The 18,842-nt window shown below is 41.7% G+C and overlaps 1 protein-coding gene across 3 annotated transcripts in view; it reads left to right on the top strand.

Moving 5' to 3' along the window:
• Positions 1–339: 339 nt before the first annotated feature.
• Positions 340–18,842, top strand: part of MAP3K7CL (MAP3K7 C-terminal like) — a 38,478-nt gene continuing 19,975 nt past the window's right edge. The window contains exons 1-4 of one of the 3 annotated variants that reach the window (XM_019467818.2): positions 340–608; positions 1,114–1,167; positions 2,633–2,741; positions 15,978–16,039. In XM_019467818.2, coding sequence (XP_019323363.1) covers positions 1,132–1,167; positions 2,633–2,741; positions 15,978–16,039 — 207 coding nt within the window. In that variant the 5' untranslated portion in view covers positions 340–608; positions 1,114–1,131. Of the gene's footprint in view, positions 609–1,113; positions 1,168–2,632; positions 2,742–15,572; positions 15,830–15,977; positions 16,040–18,842 lie in introns of those variants that run through there. The other 2 variants (XM_019467819.2, XM_019467820.2) reach the window with 2 other exon arrangements.

Raw genomic sequence — 18,842 nt, 5'->3', positions numbered from 1 at the left:
TCCATCTCAAACCTCACGTTCTTAACCGGGATCGTTGCTGCTATCATCTGAGAGTTAGCTTGCGGTCTGTCCAAGTTGGCTGGGTCTTGCTGAGCTGATTGGAGCTGCCGACATTTTTGCTGACTGGAGTCATGCTATCTTTGCCAGTTTGCTGGAATAGACACAGACACCGATTGGGTCACGCTGAAGACATTCCTGTCTTGTGAAGCAAGTCTGTTTGTATTTTAGGTTTGCCAGGACTAATGAATTAAAACATTTGGACTCTCCACAACTTGCTGTTTATCAATGCCTCTGACAGGAGGAGGGTTTTCTTTTGCACTTGCTTTTTCTAGAAGCATGACAACATCCTGGCTGTTGGAGAGGCAAGGAAAGGAGAGAGGGGTTGTGGAGGGAAGCGGAACAGGAGGCCCGTGGGACGCGGGGGTCTGGGGGAGAGCAGGTAGCAGTGAGCTGCCCTGACAGCTGTCACTGCTCCTCAGATTGTCAGTGGTTGCTATGCAGCAGGTGCAGCCTGCCCTCTTACTAGGTCTTCACTCCACAAAGGCAACGACTGGCCAAGGCAGCGGCTGGCCCTGGATTACACAAGTGCAGACACTCAACTAAGTGAGGTAAGGCAACAGGTGTGAAAAGCGAACTAAATGCTCGGGGCACCGGCCACTGAACCAAAGCTCTGTTACAGCCGAGAGGAGGAATCAGTGGTCCATTTCCCCAGGCGGTGTGATGAAAAGGCAAGTTGCTTTAGGGGCTCTCCTGGCCGACACCGTGGGGAACTCAAAATCTACCCCACTTGGCTGTTGTCATCCTTCCTGAGGCAGACAGATGTTCTTGCTTGTGTGGAGGGGAGGGGCTCTAATGAGCTGTGTTTATCAATTTCATTGCCTGGCGCGAGAAACCTGGAGGCAAATTTTCACCTTTTGTGCTCGGTTTCTTGGTGCAGGAAAGCGTTGGGAAATGTAGCCAAAAGAGGAGGGCTTTTCATCCCTAGATGTTAGGATAAGATGGGTTGGTGATGGTATAGTGCATAACAATAAGGCTTTTTCTTTTAGCTGCAACTTTAAGGGGCTTTTTATTGTTTGTTTTGTCAAATTTGAGACAGTCTGTTCTATTCCCTAGGAACAGGTGGCTAACAAGATGGTTGATTCTAAGCAGAGGAGACTACACAGAAATGTATGTCAGAGCTAAGATAAAACAAATCCTGAGTCAAGTAACAGCAATTTCATATTACCCTTTTCTTACGTTGAATGTTTCACGTTATTACTCTTTTCTAACTTAAGACGACATGACTCGGAGTGCTTTATGGTTCACTGCTATTTGTAGTTTTAAATGAATGGGCCAGATATCATTCTAACTGGGTGATAAACAGCTGTGGGTTTTTCTCCAAAGCTGTACTAGGTGTTTAATATAAGCTTGTTCTCTTTCCATATACGGGGTAGGATGATTCCATATGTATGTATGTCTAAATATACGTGTGTGCGTATATAAATATACATATGCATTCGTGTCTGCTCTATAAATAAGCGTAAAAACAAAATTCACTGTCCTAGACACTATTTTTAGATATAGAAAAGTTATGGGAAAGAGTCAGAAACCTTGCTATGAGAAAATGTCCTGGTAAACATTTCCCAGAAGCTCGCTCAGGATGGCAGAAGAGATGATTTATATTTTGCCATTTTTAGAGACGTTTTCCTTAAAATATCACTCAGTTTTTTCCTTAAAATATCACTCAGTACTCATGTACTGCTTACATGACAAGGAAAGCAGAGAGTTTAGGGAAGCATGATTAAAAATAGAAAAGTTGCACATATGTATTCAAATAATGAAGATATATGTATAACAATATCTTTTCCTTAGTCCCATTGAACAAAAATTATCAAATATCTTGGTTAAAATGTATTTGTGCTAAGTTCTATTATTATAACAAGGAAATATTCATGTATTTTTGCCCATCCTAACTCATCTGTAGGATGTTTTCCCATTCATTCTATCTTTATCAATTAAATGATAATTTAACACGTACATCAATAGAATGTTTTTAAGTTCTGTCTTTTGCTTGTATCATACGTTGTTAAGATGTCCAATCTGAGAAGTGTTTCATGTGTTTACATGTAGTTAATTAGATATTCAAAGCCCGTAATGTTCATAATATAACTGTAAGATATTTAAAAATAGTCTTGGTGTTCTTGAAATGGTTCCGTGATACTCATTCTTTACCACTCAATAATTCAGGTCCAATTTAGGCATTTGAGTATGAAAAGCTAATCTAATATGAGGCTGTCTGATGCCCTCTTAGGACTTCTTCATCCCCCTCAATCAAAATAAAACATTATATCAGACCTTGAAGGGCTAGGGTTGGACCGGTCAGTGTGAAGGGGTACTAAAACAGTGAGGTGGGTGGAGATTTTGCTCTATCTTGTACATTTTATTCTAGGTGTGTATTTCCAAAACAATTCTTCTATAATCCAGAAAAAGAATTTTACATGGAACAGGTGAATACTTTCCATGCAGGGGAGGAAAGCTAGGGACTAGGAGTATCTTCAAAATAAGACAGTAATGCTTACTAACTTTCCAAGGTCCTCTGAATATTTGAAGGACGACTTGGGTAAATGACAATGGCTCTCTTTTGTCCTTACAGCTGGAAGACCCAGGGGAAGGCCAAGGCTCAGGTGCCCACATGATCAGCACAGCCAGGGTACCTGCAGATAAGCCAGTACGCATCGCCTTCAGCCTTGATAATGCCTCAGGTACGCTCTGCCCCCAGGGAAAGGGTCACCTCTTAACCATCATCTTTTCCTGTTCCACAAAGGGTGTTTAAACATGCATGCCTGGCATGACCTAACGATGGGGCGTGTGATTTTTCATCATGTCTTGTTCGAGTGTGGCCTCCAGAAATGCCTCTGGTGATGCTTCCCCCATTTCCAATCCTCTGGTTGTTTTAGCACATTCCTTCTTCCTTTTTGCTTTCCCCACTTTCTTTTATTATCAAATACATGGAGCTATAACCACTTCTAACGATTCCAACGTATGTCATTGTTGAAACTGTGTGAGGAAACATTTATAGAAGTGCTGGCAGTTGGTTAGGTAATATAAAAATATCACTGTCCTGGTTCCAGCAGCATTTCCTGGAGCCCAAGTTCCAAATGCTGGTTTCCCACTGGTGCTCCCACACTTCCGGCTGAATCAACAGATTTCAGCCAGAGGGATGAATGGGACAGGTGAGACAGACCCTCTCGAAACAGTAAGGTCTGAGGTGAGGCTGCCATACGTAGAGCCCTTTGTCATGGCTCCCCTCAGTGGCCTCTTAACACACATACTGAATTACACCACCTATGATGGAGACCTCAGGCGGTGTGAGGTCACAGACGTGAGGAAGGGAATGCTTGGATCTCTTTCACTGGCGTAAGCCTTCTCTCTCAGTCTGTCATCTGTTAAAATCACATAATCATGTGCTCAAACAACATTAGCATTTATACCTTGAGTCTTTTGAGGGCTGATTCTGTTAATCAATCAATCAATCAATCAATCATCTATTCTTCTTCCTACAGTGCCACTGTAGGAATAATATTTTAAAACGTAATAATTGGAAAGGACCAAGTTTATCCCTAAAATAATGCAAAGTAAGGATCTGGGCTCTCTGAAGTCTGACATTACACAGCCAGTTACTATATCAAGTAATTACAGTGGTAGGACATGTGGCTCCATTTTCCTGGACTGTGCAGCCCCCCGTGGAGGATATGTTCCAGAGTAAGGAGAAGTGAAGCCTTGACTCTTCATCATCTGTTCTTTCGACCCTCTTCCCACGGTCTGCTGTTGTCCTATATCTCCACTCAGGGGTTGCCTTCAAGCGCAGGGGTAAAGGGAAATTCTCCCAATAGGCAAACCACTCTATCCCAACAAAGAAATGATAGTTAACATTAATTGCATTCCTCTTTTGTATTAGGCATTCACATGTATTATTTCGAATCTTTAAAATAACCATGCAACAGGGGCACTTGGGTGGCTCAGTCGGTTGAGCGTCCGACTTCGGCTTGGGTCATGATCTCACAGTTTGTGAGTTTGAGCCCTGCATCGGGCTCTGTGCTGACAGCTTAGAGCCTGGGGCCTGCTTTGAATTCTGTGTCTCCCTCTCTCTGCTCCTCCCCTGCTGATGCTCTGTCTCTCTCTCTCCTTCAAAAATAAATAAAAACATTAAAAAAATTATAAAATAACCATGCAACATAGGGGTGGCTGGCTGGCTGAATCAGTAGAGCACAAGACTCTCGATCTGGGGGTTATGAGTTCGAGCCCCACTTTTGGTATAGAGATTTATTTATTTGTTCCTCAAATAAATAAATAAATCTTAAAAAAAATAACCATGCAATGTAGGCATTAGTATTGCCAATTTACAGAAAGAGAACTTGAGGTCCAGAGACCACACTGTTAGTAGGTAACAGAGTTCTGATTTAAACTCAGGTCTCTAGACTTATGAATCTGAACTCTATTTTATATCACTTCTCTGAAAAGAAAAAGAAAAGTCCCTCCTGCTTTAATGCATTTCATAAGTGCAAGATTTTGAGGAATAGTTCATGCTTGACTGGCTAGCTTTCAAGACAGGTACGTGTAAGCCCCCAAATCCAGGGAGAAAGAAGTATAATTTTCTTCCCTGTGACTGTGTCCCAGAACAAGTCTTATTATAGTCAACAGCCTTACAAAGAAAGTTTTAGTGTATAAACTTGTTTATTCCAAGCAATATTATTGTATCATAATTTTGGACGAGACAAATAAATGTACCATTTCCTCGTCTTTATTTTAACAGAATTTAATTTATCTACAGAAAAGAGCCATGCAGAGGTGGATCTTGATATTTGGGCCGCGTGAATAGACTCTTCCTTGAAGTACAAGACATACAGCTTGTCATTAATTTGCCACCATCCTTTATTGGCCCCTGACTGGGAGCTCTTGCATGTTTTGTATCAGTCAATTTAGATTGATCTGTTCCAGTCTTTCAAATGTCCCAGGAATGCCCACTTTTGAAATTCATGGTTTTTTTTTTTGAGATGGTAGCTTCAAAAAGGGGTTGTCATTTGTTTCCAGTAGTGCCACAAAAAGATGCTTAGGAAGATTTATAAAGAAATTGCTAAAATTAAATTTTTTTTTCCCTTATGATCTATGTGTCCTTGTGTCCCTAAAAAGGCATCCAACTAGAGAATCCTGGGGAGGAATGGGTTTCTGTGTTTCTCAGCTTTTCTCAAAATAATCATCTGAGAGCCCTCATCAAAAATACATGTTCCCAGGCCCTAGTCCTGTATATTCGCATTTATGCAGTGGGTACAGATGGAGGCCCAGGAATCTGTATTTTTGCATGCACATGAACTTGTGAGTGTACAGAAAGATGCTTTGCAGATATTTGGAGACACTCCCTCTGAATTCTTGAAGAAGGAGCATGTGGAGTGTCACAGTGAGTAACACTTGCCGTCACACACTGTGCATGCCTTTTGAATTCCAGTGCATTCTAGACCACACATTTAGGGGGAAATAAAGGAAAACATCCTAGACTTCCCTTGTAAATGGGGGAGCTAAGGTGGAATTTTGGGAAGCATCTCCATATTCATGGATTTATTGCTGAGGGGTATGCAGAGTCCATGAGAAAAGAGACATCTTTGCCTGTTAATATTAATTTGTTCATTCTTGGGTGCCTAATACAGTTATATTAAGTTATATTAAACTTCTTGCACATTTTTGTATATTTTGCACATTTTTCTGAGATGTCTTGGTGTAGAGGTTAAGGGCATAGGCTTTGGAGTCAGGAAGATGTGGTTTCTAGACCCGTCTCCATCACTATTTCTTTGATCTTGGTGAAGTCACTCAATTTTGCTGAACTTCAGTTTCCCACAAGGGGTATATAGTGATAATTCACACATTTATTGTAAGAATTAAATAACACTATATAGGTAAAACATTTAGCATAGTGCTTGATGCAAATTATGTACTCAACTGGTCCTTATATCTATGATAATTGATTCTGGAGTATTAAGGAAAATATAAACCACTTAAGCAATTTTATGTCCCACCGATACCTCCCACATCTACTTAATATCAAGGTAGGGTTTATAGCATAAATGACCTGAGATTATTTAGGGACTAGTTATCCAACTGGTGGATTGTGGGTATCCCTGCCTCTCCTTTTATCAATGAGCTGAACTTAGTTTCTGTGCTTCCAGCAACCTTCCAAAGGTGGGTGAGATGTGCAAAAGAGGAGTGTTGCATGATCCTTCCTATGGGTTTCATAAGGCAAAGAGATTTGGGGAAAAATCCGTGTCACCAAGAGCAGATGAGAACAGCTTCTTGGGAGATGTGATAGTCTGCCAGGTCTTGAAGATGGGTAGGGTATTGAAAAGCAGTGTAGCATTTCTGGGTACCAGGTATAAAAAAATGGGGGCGACACAACTTTTAACAATTCTTCTTTTTCCTGCCAAACAGAAAAGCTGAGCAAAACCTAAGAGTCAGGAAGAGCATGATATATTCAAGGAATAGTAAAATTCTTGTCAACTGGCACAGAAGTCTGAATGGAGGGAGAGTAGCATACCATTTAAATGAACCCTGCTTTGAGCCTTACATTGAATATCTGTTTACATAGCCATAGATTAAAGTTAACAATATAATCCTGAAAGTTCAACAACACAGTTTGCATTTGATCAGAAACAATCAAGTGTCAAAAGTTCTTGAGCAAGGGAGTGATAGGATAAAAATGGTAAATGTTCCATTGGTGGCATAGTCTGGAATATGTAGAGATGAAAAAATGGATGAAGCTTTTTATAATGGTACAGAGACTGGGTACCTGGATCAGATAACAGAATGAGATGACTGAATTCAGAGAACACTATGAAGGAAGAGTTGAAAGGACTTGGTGAGAGAGGGAGGCAAACCATAAAAGACTCTTAGATACAGAGAACAACCTGAGGGCTGCTGGAGGGGTGTTGGGTGGGGAATGGGCTAAATGGGTGATGGGCATTAAAGAAGGCACTTGTTGGGATGAGCACTGGGTGTTATATGTAAGTGATGAATCACTAAATTCTACTCCTGAAATCATTATTACACTGTATGTTAATTAACCTGGATTTAAATAAAATTAGAAAATTAAAAAAAAAAAAAGAAAATGGTGGAGCCGGGACTCAAACCAAGGTCTCTTTGACACTGATATCCTTTAAACAATACCCCATTGCCCTTGGTGGGCTAGAAGCAATTTATTAATCCATCTCCTTTTGGATAAGTTGCATCCAGTACTTGATTGGAAAGAAAGAAAGGGTTATAAATGTAAATTTTTCTATCTCTAACAAAGTGTGCATGATCTTGCTTAAACCAGTCTTATGCTATGTAGCAAGAAATTGCTAAAGGACGGGATACTGGTAAAGCTTAATTCCAAGAAATTCTACAATTGCTTTAAAAAAAAAAAGGACTTGGTGACAGACTGGCCCTGGTAGATGGGGAGTTTATCATTGTTTATTGATAACAGAATGAGGCACAACAATCCAAATAGACCCTGGACCTCCAGGAACTTAAATAAAGGAAGCAAGTTTTTAGGGGAACAAAAGCCCTTTAAAATACAATCACCTCTTCTAGCTTATCATCAGAACCCTTTGTTGATTAACACTTAGCTAACCATAATCTTGGAGGCATCAGTGAGTGTCTTTAATAAACTAATGATCTGATTGACATTACTTCCAAACTGGGAATTCCAAAGAGTTAACTTTCTAAATTGGGGCATTCATGGAGTTAGTTTTCCCAATAGAAAATATGCAGAAGAGAAACATGAATCCCATCTCTTGGGTTATTAGAGAGTCACTGGCCCTTCTCCAAATGGAGAGAATTTAGAGTTGGACTGACATGAGGATTTCATGCTCGTTACTTGAGAGTTTTCTTTATTTCAGTCAAGCTATGAAATCTGGTACACTCAAGCATGGATTTAGACCTTGACTTTGAGGTTCTTTTTTTTTTTTTTTTTTTTTTGTTGTTGTTGTTATTTTTTATTTAGAAAGCGTCAAGGAGACTAGTATCAGCCCAAGATGGTAGCTTTCAACATTTTGTTTTTAAAAAATTCTTTCAAGCGAGGCACCTGGGTGGCTCAGTTGGTTAAGGCATCCGACTTTGGCTGAGGTCATGGGTTCCAGCGGTCTGTGAGTTTGAGCCGCACGTCAGGCTCTGTGCTGACAACAACAGAGCCTGGAACCTGCTTCAGATTCTGTGACTCCCTCTCTCTCTCTCCTTCCCCCGCTCATAGTCTGTCTCCTTGTCTCTCTCCCTCTCTCTCCAAAAAAAAAAAAACATTAAAAAAAAAAATAAAAACTAAATAATTCTTTCAAGGTATCAGAATTTTTCCTATCTGGGTATAAATTAATCAGATGACATTTAGTTGAAAAAGCACAAGGCCCATCCTGTTGGTGTCTCTTTTAAGTAACACTATTCTCGCATATCAGGGTGTTTGTATGGAGTTGCTGAAATAGCTCCCATGCATCTAATTTAACCGTGTGACTGTCTAGTGTGCACGTGCACAATTGGTTCTCAGCGAAATTGTGAGGCAGGGAAGTGTCTGTTGTCATTGTTGCTTTCCTTCAACTTTTTCTATCTGTGGTACCTTTGGGTAGTATTTCCCTCTCCCTCCTCCGGGCCCTAATGTTTCCCGTATTCTCTTTGCTCCCTGCTCTCAGTCCTTGTTCAATGCAAAGTCTCGGGAAAACCTCATTCACACTAAGCATTAAATGAATATTGAGGTTAACTTTTTAAAAACAATCTCTCTCACGGTGTTGCTGTTGTTCTTGTTGTCGTTGTTGTCGTTGTTTTGGCATCTCCACAGGGGAGTCGGTAGGAAGTCAAGGATTTGCCTCCAGTTATGCCCAGCATGGACAGCACAGTGGGAGGGGGAGGTAATTGATTCCAAAGTCCAGTCAAGATGCTGCCTGGAACAGTGGTTCTCAAATGCCGCTTTGCAGACCTGGTCTGGCTTTGATGAAGTTTTCACTTGTCTGATGTGAAACAAAAGAAATAAGGGCATGGAATCCCCCTGGAGTTTTGCCAGCCAATGAGGTGAGGACGGCCTTTGGGGAAATGGTGGCTGGGAGAGACTTTTTGAGCTCTTTCAAGTCACCGTTCCCGACTCTGACCCGACCTCCAAAGCTGCCTCCACATGCCGCGACAACGAGCAGTTGAAAATCCCTCATAGGTTGGTGGCGGTGGGGGTCTCCTGTATTTACATCTTTTACAAAGCACAGAGCTGAGAACCACGGGAGAAACTTAATCATCAAATACTATAAAGTCAACAATACGGTATCTGTAATCACTTTGAGTTTGTTATTCTGATATCCGATGAAGGTTCTTTGAGATACAGTTGGATTTACTGGTTGGTATCTGTCCCTTGAGGCCACAAAGGCCAGAAGGGAAGTCAGTGTTTATTGAGTACGTAGATGCTTCTGCTTGTATCATCTCATCAATTTAGACTGGCAACAACTCTGTGGGGAGATGCTATTCGACCCATTTTATAGATGTGGACCATTGATTGGCAAAGGGAGGCTAAGTAACTTGCCTCAAATCAAGCAGTTAATAAACCGTAGGAAGGGATTCAAAGACAGGCCCTTGGGGCTGTTTTTCCTTTATTACCCATTTGGAGGCAGGGTCCATGTAATGAGAGACAAGCATGATTATTTCTGAAAGCAAAGAACTTCCTCAGTAGTCATAGGCAATGATAGAGAAAGGTTAGTTCTGATTTGCTTTTATAGAGTGGGAAAGAAGAAAAGTTGAGTTAAGTTTTATTTGGTGGTGTGAATATACTTCCAACATATTCTTTTTGAAGCAAATGTTTCTTATAGGCTAAATAAGTAAAAATATTCTTATAAAAGAATAAATTGATAAGAGCTACAATAATAGTGACTAGATGAATGTTTCTAAGAAACATAAAACCTGTCTTTAAGCTGAATCAGATCTCTCTGTGTGGGGAAATATCATTCAGGCTATTTGATGTGTGATCTTGTTTGCTTCATTATTACAGGTACTGGTTGAGGCGATGTGGCGATTACTATTAATTATAAAGCATTGGCAATCTGCTAGATATCATACCAAATCACTGCCTGCATCCATATCCATATCTGTACTTTTAATTTTATGGGTCCTGAAAAATCTAATGTGTATTAAATTTTCACATATCTAATTTTTTTTTTAATGTGTATTCATTTTTGAGACAGAGAGAGACAGAGCATGAATAGGGGAAGTTTCAAAGAGAGAGGGAGACACAGAATCTGAAACAGGCTCCAGGCTCTGAGCTGTCAGCACAGAGCCCAACGTGGGGCTCGAACTCACGGACCATGAGATCATGACCTGAGCCGAAGTCGGACGCTTAACCGACTGAGCCACCCAGGCTCCCCTCACATCTCTAATGTTTAACAAGCAGGAAGCAGAGTTTCTAAAAAGCTTTTGAGATGTCTCAAAATAATGTGGTTCTCTAACAAGAACCAAGGTATACAGGCTTTTTTAAAAAAAGTTTTTTGATACATTAGTAATGCGAGTTGGCAGCCTTATATCACTTATTTCTAAAAATAAAATATGAATCTCGATTTAGATTTAAAATGAAAGTACTTAAAGAACTTTCATGCCTAATTTTTTTTTACTGATATTTCATATAGAAAGTGTTTGCTTTGATGGGGAAATAAAAGAGAAACATTTCTTAAATTCTGAGTTAAATGAAGAAGGAAAACCCATGAGACATGAGGTTGTGGCTGCACCAGGGAAATCTCTCTTAACTGGCGTGGGGATAACTAAGTAATCAGAAGCAATGATTCTCACTCTGCCTACTGTCTGTATTATTCAGATGAGGAACAATACCTTCAATGCCCACCATCATACACATATGCACATATTCACATACAGGTGCCTTGTCCCCCATTACCCCTTTGGTTGGGTTTATGGTGAAAGGAACGGAGAAAGTGAACCCAGTTTTATTAAGCATTTATTATCATTACTGATTATTTCCTAGGTGTCGGGCTTCAGGCTAAATGAATTGACATGTGCATTCCTTTACTAATAACAAGTTTTTGAGGCAGGGAATATCATGCCCATTTTGCAGAGAAGAAACTACGTCTCAAAGAGATTATGTGGATTGTTCATGTCAAAAGGTGGCTGACTTGAGCCCTACAGAGGCTTGTATTGACCCTCTTTGCCTTTAGTGGTTAGGAGCCTTCCCAGGCAAATGGTTCCAGGAAAATTTTTGCATGAGCCTTGGCACATGTACCCATTGCCCAAACTCATTTGCCTCTTAAGTGTGCATTTGTTCCTGAAGGATGATGTCTAGGACACTCACGGGCAGGATAGCTACACAATTTGCGGAGACATAGTGCAAAAAGTGTAGGGCTACTTATTAAAAAATGATTAAGAATTTCAAGTATTATGGATAGAACATTAAACCAGGAGCAGGGTCCACCAGAGGGAAGGGCTCTGTGTGTCTGCACAGACACATGCCCACGGAGCCAGCTCTGACTGCAGAGAATGCAGTCAGATGGAATGGATTCTGGACAAGGCTGACTCTTGGGTTTCTGGTTGGGGAGCAGAGTGGGGCTTGGAAGTGTCCTCTGAGGGTGGCTTATCTCTGTCCTGAGAGCTCCTCTGTGTGGAAATCTAGATTCTTCCTACCAAAGATCTGCCTCCAATTATGCCCAGGATGGAGAGCACAGTCGGGGGCGGGGGGGGGGGGGGGGGGGTAGGTAACTGATTCCAAAGAGCAGTCAAGATTTTGCCTGGAACAGTGGCTCTCAAATGCTGCTTTGTAAACCTGGTCTGGTTTGACGAAGTTTTCACTTCTCTGATGTAAAACAAAAGAAATAAGGACATGGCATGAAGTGTTTTGGTGTGTGTTCGCTTTTGTCTCTAAAGCTAAATTTATCCAATATAATGGACACTCTTCTACGATCATTTTTGTCTTCAGATTTGGGGACTAACATGTTCTCTCTGTCATAAAGAGAAGCTAATGATAGGTAGTTATTTTGACTCATCTTCACTCACTGAATAAAAAGGTGGACACTCTAAGGCGCGATTCCAAATGTTTTGAGGAACATTTCACTGTCGCATGAAGTACAAAAGTCTGGGAGCCCATGGACCAGAAAGTGAAGAAAAGCAGAGTAGTATAGAGAAGAGCCCCAGGCTGTGAGTCACCCCTTAATCTTAGGAGACTCCTTTCTTTTGTTGGGGCCCTTATCCTTTGCTCTACACCGAGTCCTGGAGCACATGATAGCTTAGCCCCATTCTCCAAAAACTCTGACCCCATGGCCTCTCATTGCTAAATAACAGTGAGGATTTGGCCTTACAGTCCCACTTGGTCCCATGTATCTTATTCATGGAGAAACACAGAGCGGACAACTTAAGGAAATCTGAAACAGAATAACCTCAAAGGCAAGTCAACAGCTGTTCGATAGATGCTGAGGCGAGCCCATAATAAAATGTACTATGGCATGTCATAATGGTTGGAATACCAGTAAGAAAGTTCTATCTTAAGTTCCATTGACTTAGTCTCATTGTGTTTGCAAAACAGGCAGTGAACATCTGCTTATCAAAAAAAAAAAATCCCTTTAGATTCCTTCCCTTATATTTTATTCTTTCAAAATTCCTTAGGATACATTTTACTTCGTCCATTAAGCCCACTGTGGCATTTTGAAAATGAGTTATTTTTTTAAATAATAACACGTTAAAGATTATGATAAAATGATTTGCCAATTTAGCATACAGCCTTAGTTGCTGCCCCACCCATAACAAGCATTCAATCACTATTTGGTAAACAAATATATTTTAATGAAAGTATACTTGCATTTTGATTTTGTCACATTATAAGCATGGCTAGTAAACTGCTTTCCTTTAAAAAAAAAAAAAAAAAAACAAAAACACAAGCCAAACTTGCCAGAGAGAGGGTCTCTTGCATACCTACTTCACCGTCTACTTTGTTCTTCTGGAATCGTCAAAACAAACTTAACTGCTCTCAGGAACTCCGATCCAATATCACTGTCAAAATGTTTTACAACGATTTGGCCAAATGTTTGTGGAACAGCTGTGCTACTAGTCTGCCTGAGTCATTTTCCTTCTTTCCTTTTGGCCCAATCCTGTGATTCATCATTCTGCTTTTAGAATATTTGCCTATTTTTAAAACCAGTCAAAGAAGGCAGCCACTGTTTGAAAGTAAACACACCACACATCAACTCAGGGCAGCTATGCAAGCAGCTTCACAAGCCCTGAAATTTCTGGCTGCAAGGGTGCTAGCTAAACCAGATGGCATCAGGCAGTGGAATACAGGACCGACTTTCAGACTTGGTTGTCTCCTTACATCTGTCTTTGGTTTTCTTATTTCCGTTGCCATTTCCTGCTTGAATTAATCCAACTTGAACCCGTTGTTTAACAAAAGTGTTATTTTTATTCTGCTCGTCGTTACGACGTCCATTACATGTTTCTATGTCAATTAATTAGACTTTGTTTTCAAACTCAAGAAATCCAGTCTGAAACGTTATCTGCAAAATTATCAGCATGGTTACATAGAAGCGCCATGGTTTAACTATAGATAATGACATAGATTTCTATAATACACTTTATTAATTCTGGGTCAGACCAGTATTTGCTATTTACTTGACCATAGTAAAGCAATTGAATAGCTTTCTTCTTTTTTATGATTGAGCAGGAAGGAGTGTGACTTCACATGGAGGAAGGTGGATTAAATCCCAAGAAGCCTTGAGCTCCATTCCTGGCTGTCTTTTGGAATTCTAGAAGGCACTGTCTATTCTGGCACTTTATAGAAGTGGTTTCTCCTTCTAATGAGTGCCTGTTCATCTATGATTATTCGATGCCAAAGTATAATATGTTCCCATTGACCTGTGCCAAATTGCTCTGGCCTTGAACTCAATGCACTGACATAATCAAGATGTCTGGGTCTGGGTTATTGATATTTTATTGAAGTAAATTTAAGTGAACCTTAGACCAAAATCAGTTTTAGAAACTATAGGTTTTATAATGAAGGCTACCTGTAAAGGATCCATAGCAACAAGTGAATATTTCTGTCTTTTGTCCAATGCTTTTCAGATGAAGGGGTGTATTTAAAAAGCCACAGTATTTGTCAGAAGTCATTCTGAGTAGGAAGAGAGTACTCAAAAGGGCCTGAGGATTGGGTGTCCTCTTGATTCAATCCTCTAGGCTGCAGCAAGGGTCTTGGGAGCATTTCTCCATTTCTACTTCCTCTGGGAAGCTGAATAGTGTTAAATGGGAGTATTATTATACTACGCTTGACTAAAATATACCAGAGGCTGTTAACTGCTGTGACCCTTGAGGTGTTTGGCAGAGGCAAATACTGTCCTTGTTTGAATTATCTTTCTGATAATTCTCTTTGATGCCTTCAAAGAACTGTAATGCCTGGAAGCCAGGAGCTTCATTTTGCTCTGGACTATGTTATCAGAGAGTAGGGAGAGAAGACTTGTTTCTGCATTGGGTATGGCCCATATCACTTGCTCTTGTTCAAACAGAACATCACATTTTGGGATGCCTGGGTGGCTCAGTCGGTTAAGCGTCTGACTCTTGATATCAGCTCAGGTCATGATCTCACAGTTCATGAGTTCAAGCCCCGCGTCGGGCTCTGTGCTGATAGCTCAGAGCCTTCTTGGGATTCTCTCTCTCCCTCCCTCTCTGCCCTTCCCCCCCCCCCCCAAAAGAAACATTGGAAAAAAAAAACCAAAATAACAAATAGAACGTCACATTTTTATAAACAAATTTGGTTATGGTAGTGAGATTATAAAAGCCATGATATTTCCTTTCTTTGTTATAATTTAAAACAGATTTGGCTTTTAAACTATTCTTTTTAATGTTTATTTTTGAGAGAGAGAGAGAGAGGCAGAGCACAAGAGGGGGAGGGGCAGAGAGAGAGAGAGAGAGAGAGAGAGAGAGAGAGAGACAGAATCCGAAGCAGGCTCCAGGCTCTGAGCTGTCAGCACAGAGCCCGATGCGGGGCTCCAACTCACAAACTGTGAAATCATGATCTGAGCTGAAGTCGGACACTTAACTGACTGAGCCACCCAGGTGCCCTGGTTTTTAAACTATTCTTAGTCTATGTTTCATTTTATTCTCATAGTCAGCTGCCCTGGGATAGGTGTTGTCAACATGGAGGGGATGGGAAATGAATGGCCCCACAGAGCCAGAGTCTGCCTGGAGACATGAGGTCCTGCTGACAAGGGACTGTCCTCAGGTGGCACGGCAGGGTCAGCAGATTTGGGGCTGATTTGATTATTTTAGGCCAAACTCCTCTCAGGTTTCCTCTGATGCTTCTGAGACCATCTTTTGATCCGGCAACATCTGCCTATTGTCAGACAGTCAGTTTAAGGCAGCTGAGGACAGAGCGGCCATGGCTCTCTTCGCTCACGCTCTCCCACATCCAGGCAGTGATCTGGGCCTCAGATGGGGACCACCACCTGGTGTGTTGAGAAGAAACGCTCTGACTGGGTTGCCGCCTGTTATCAACTGTAACCCAGAACGAGGCTCTGGTTAACTGCCTGGTGGTGATGGCTTGTGGTAAAGGCATCAAAGCTTGCCACCTCACAGAAGAACTTCTATTTTTCACTAACACGTTCTTCTGTCCCATTGAGGTTGTCTTGGTCGCCTCATTAGCACCTTGTTAAAGCACTTTCCGGCATACCATGTAATCTGGCTTTGGCCAACATGAGAATACTGAAGGACAAACAATACTTCTTAATTGTAGAGCTACCAGACTGAACATTTGAGGATTCTGATATTTGTTTGCAAAATGTTGGTCAGGCCAACTATGCTCTCTGTGCTTCTGTTTGTACCAAAGGTGAGCAAAATTGTCTTCTGTCCTCTATCTGTCCTCACCGGAAGTGATGAAAATATACATCACACGAGTCTAAAGACGGTAAGAGCAGAACATCGCCCGTGAGAGAAAGAGCTCTGTAGTGAAGAATCATTTTATTTTCATGTTTTAGATGATACACCTCCTGAAGACTCCATTCCTCTGGTCTTTCCAGAATTAGACCAGCAGCTACAGGTAAGGATATTTCCAGAGTCTTTCTTTTTTCCTCCTTAGTTTCACAAATTATAGTGAATGGACAAATCGCGTAATTGAGAAAAGACTGACTTGGAGACAGAGCAGGGAGCTTTCAAGTCACGAAGGCTTGCATTTCTAGAGCTCCAAAGTCTAAGTGAAATATCAGTGAAAGCAAGCTTCTAAAGAGCTTAAGGAGTTCTGGAGCCTGGGAACAGGGCTTGTACCTACTCTCCTTTGCTCAGAATGTCCCTGTGCCGTTGCAGTGATGACCCATTTCGAATTGGTGATTTAGTGGTAAACTGTGCAGATGTTACTTGTTATGGGGCAGGGGAGTGGGGAAGACTTCAGAATAATCTTCCTTTGTCTCCTCCACCCCAACCCTTCTCCACTCTTCTGACAACCTTTTTTAAAAATTTTTTCTTTAACATTTATTCATTCTTGTGACACAGAGAGAGACAGAGTGCAAGCAGGGGAGGGACAGAGAGAGAGGGAGACACAGAACCTGAAGCAGGCTCCAGGTTCTGAGCTGTCAGCACAGAGTCTGATGCAGGGCTCGAACTCAGGAACTGTGAGATCATGACCTGAGCCGAAGTCAGACGCTTAACGGACTGAGCCACCCAGGTGCCCCTGACAACTTTTAATAAAATATAATTGTTTTAAGTTAAACATTCTGAAAACTGTCTGGTTTGATCCATGGGAAAAATATTTCGTGTGCATAGTTTATGGATGATCTATCAAAGGGATCCCATTTTAATACACCAGAATTATTTGAAGGGAGTTAATTTGTAACACTTCAATTTTCTTTAGATGACATATGGTGATGCCAAGCAAAGATGGCTGTCTGCCTGAAATATTTGGATACTGGCCTTGGGTCAAATGTTCTCTTGAGTGCCTCACTTTGCAGTTACATCTAGACAAACCTAACAGGGGTCTTGAATCCTGCACGTAGACATTTGCTTCATCTCTTACTTGTTTTTCTCTACGTATTGATTTTGAACGCCTTTAGGAGGGGTCTGCCACCCCCATTTCCCCCCAGGTGTGATGTTCCCCCTTCTCTTAACACCCAGCAGCTTTTCCCATTCGCGGGTGTGACTGGCATCCTGAAGTCATTTGCGTTTGGGAGCCCTGGTCCTGCACAGCCCTCGACAGAGGTGGGAAGAGCCCTCATGCAAACCCAACCGAAAGTCTTTTCCGTTGGCTCTGGTTCTTATCTCAGTCCCAGGGCCCTGAGTTAAAAACCCGGAAGTAGCCACGTCAGAAAGGAAGAGCTGGTCCTCCAGTACTGGAGTGCTCTCTGAAAAAGCAAGCCAGCACGACTCAGGTGTGACTAGGTGTGAGGAGTCCTCATTCTTACCTCTGCCACAGTCCTGGGCATTGCCACGGTGCTCCGGCAGAGAGCCCACTCCACAGAACACTATCAGTTATACAGAGATTCCTGAAGATTGTCTCTACTGTGTCTAAAATTGCCTCGCAGGTATCAGCCATCTTGTCTCCTTCTGCGTGCGCCCCCCCCACCCCCCCCACCCCCCCTCCCCCACCCCCTCCCCCTCCCCCTCCCCCACCCCCTCCCCCTCCCCCACCCCCCTCCCCCTCCCCCCCACCCCCCCTCCCCCACCCCCCCCCCACCCCCCCCCCGCCCCATGCAGGGTCTTTAACCCAGCTCTCCTGGTTCCTGATATCTAACCATATCCCCCAACATCACTTCTTTTCACCAGGGCGAACAACCCAGCTCTCTGTTTCTGTCTGGCATTTTCCACCACACACACCCCTTGCTTCCATTCTGTCCTCACAGGAGGGCTGTGTTTGTGCTGCTGGTGGGATGGTTGGGATTGTAAGATAATAACTAGATTTTTTCCCCCCCCAAGTCCTAGTTGTTTTTTTTTCTACTTTATTTTACTGTCACCTCACAGCTATTTTATTATCATGGGAGTTAGATAAAAATGAATAAACATGTTTTGGAAATAAAATGGTAAAAGCATATTCAGGTTCTGGTTCCTCCATCAAACTACGGATCATTAATTCTCCTTTTTTGTATTGACAAAAAATTTTTTTTTCTCCCTTTGGGAACATTAATGATCTTGCCTGGCTCACGGATCATTCTTCACAGGATTCATAGCACCCTTGGCAATTCTCCAGACAGTTTTTCTGTTAAAGCCTTGCAACATCCATTTGGATTTTATGGTTTTAATTCCATTTGACATGTATTAGAAATTAAGTCTATTTAATTATCTTAGTCCAATGAAACTATTTCATGTTCATTGATGAAGTTAATCAGGTGAGAGGCTGCTTTCTGGCTCCTGGGTTTTGATTCCCCCCCCCCCATCCCAACCCTTAAAATAAGGTATTATTTAAGCCTTCATGAATGGAGGGAACATTCTTAGCTTTATACCTAAAATCATTTAAGTAAGTGCTTGTTTGTTGGGTAAAGGGTATGACTGAGTTTGTTATAAACATTTGCCAGTTTTCAAGCCATTTGGTTAGGGTCACCTCTGTCTGGGGCTGTTGCCTGCTACCTTTATTCTGTCTCCAGTGCATGAATGACGAAAATACAAGACAGTGAGACTGGAGAGGGGAAAGCTCACACAGGAAATCACTCTTAAAGCAGATTCTTCTCTCCATGCTTAGCCTAGGCATATAAATTTAAGCCATTCCGCAGCAGGAAGTCTCTGTGTTGAAAGCAATGAAAATGCTTTATGTACAAAAGGCACAATCCATTCTGCAGAGCAGGCCGACTTCACAGTCAGTGTCATGTGCTTTCATCACATGGTAATGGCTCTTGGAATTTTACCGACCATCATAGTCC

This window comes from Panthera pardus, unplaced genomic scaffold (genome assembly GCF_024362965.1).
Source record: "Panthera pardus isolate Hobbes unplaced genomic scaffold, ASM2436296v1 HiC_scaffold_16, whole genome shotgun sequence".
NCBI lineage: Eukaryota > Metazoa > Chordata > Mammalia > Carnivora > Felidae > Panthera > Panthera pardus.
Note: the sequence above shows the minus strand (reverse complement) of the source record. Positions and strands in the feature narration are given on the sequence as shown.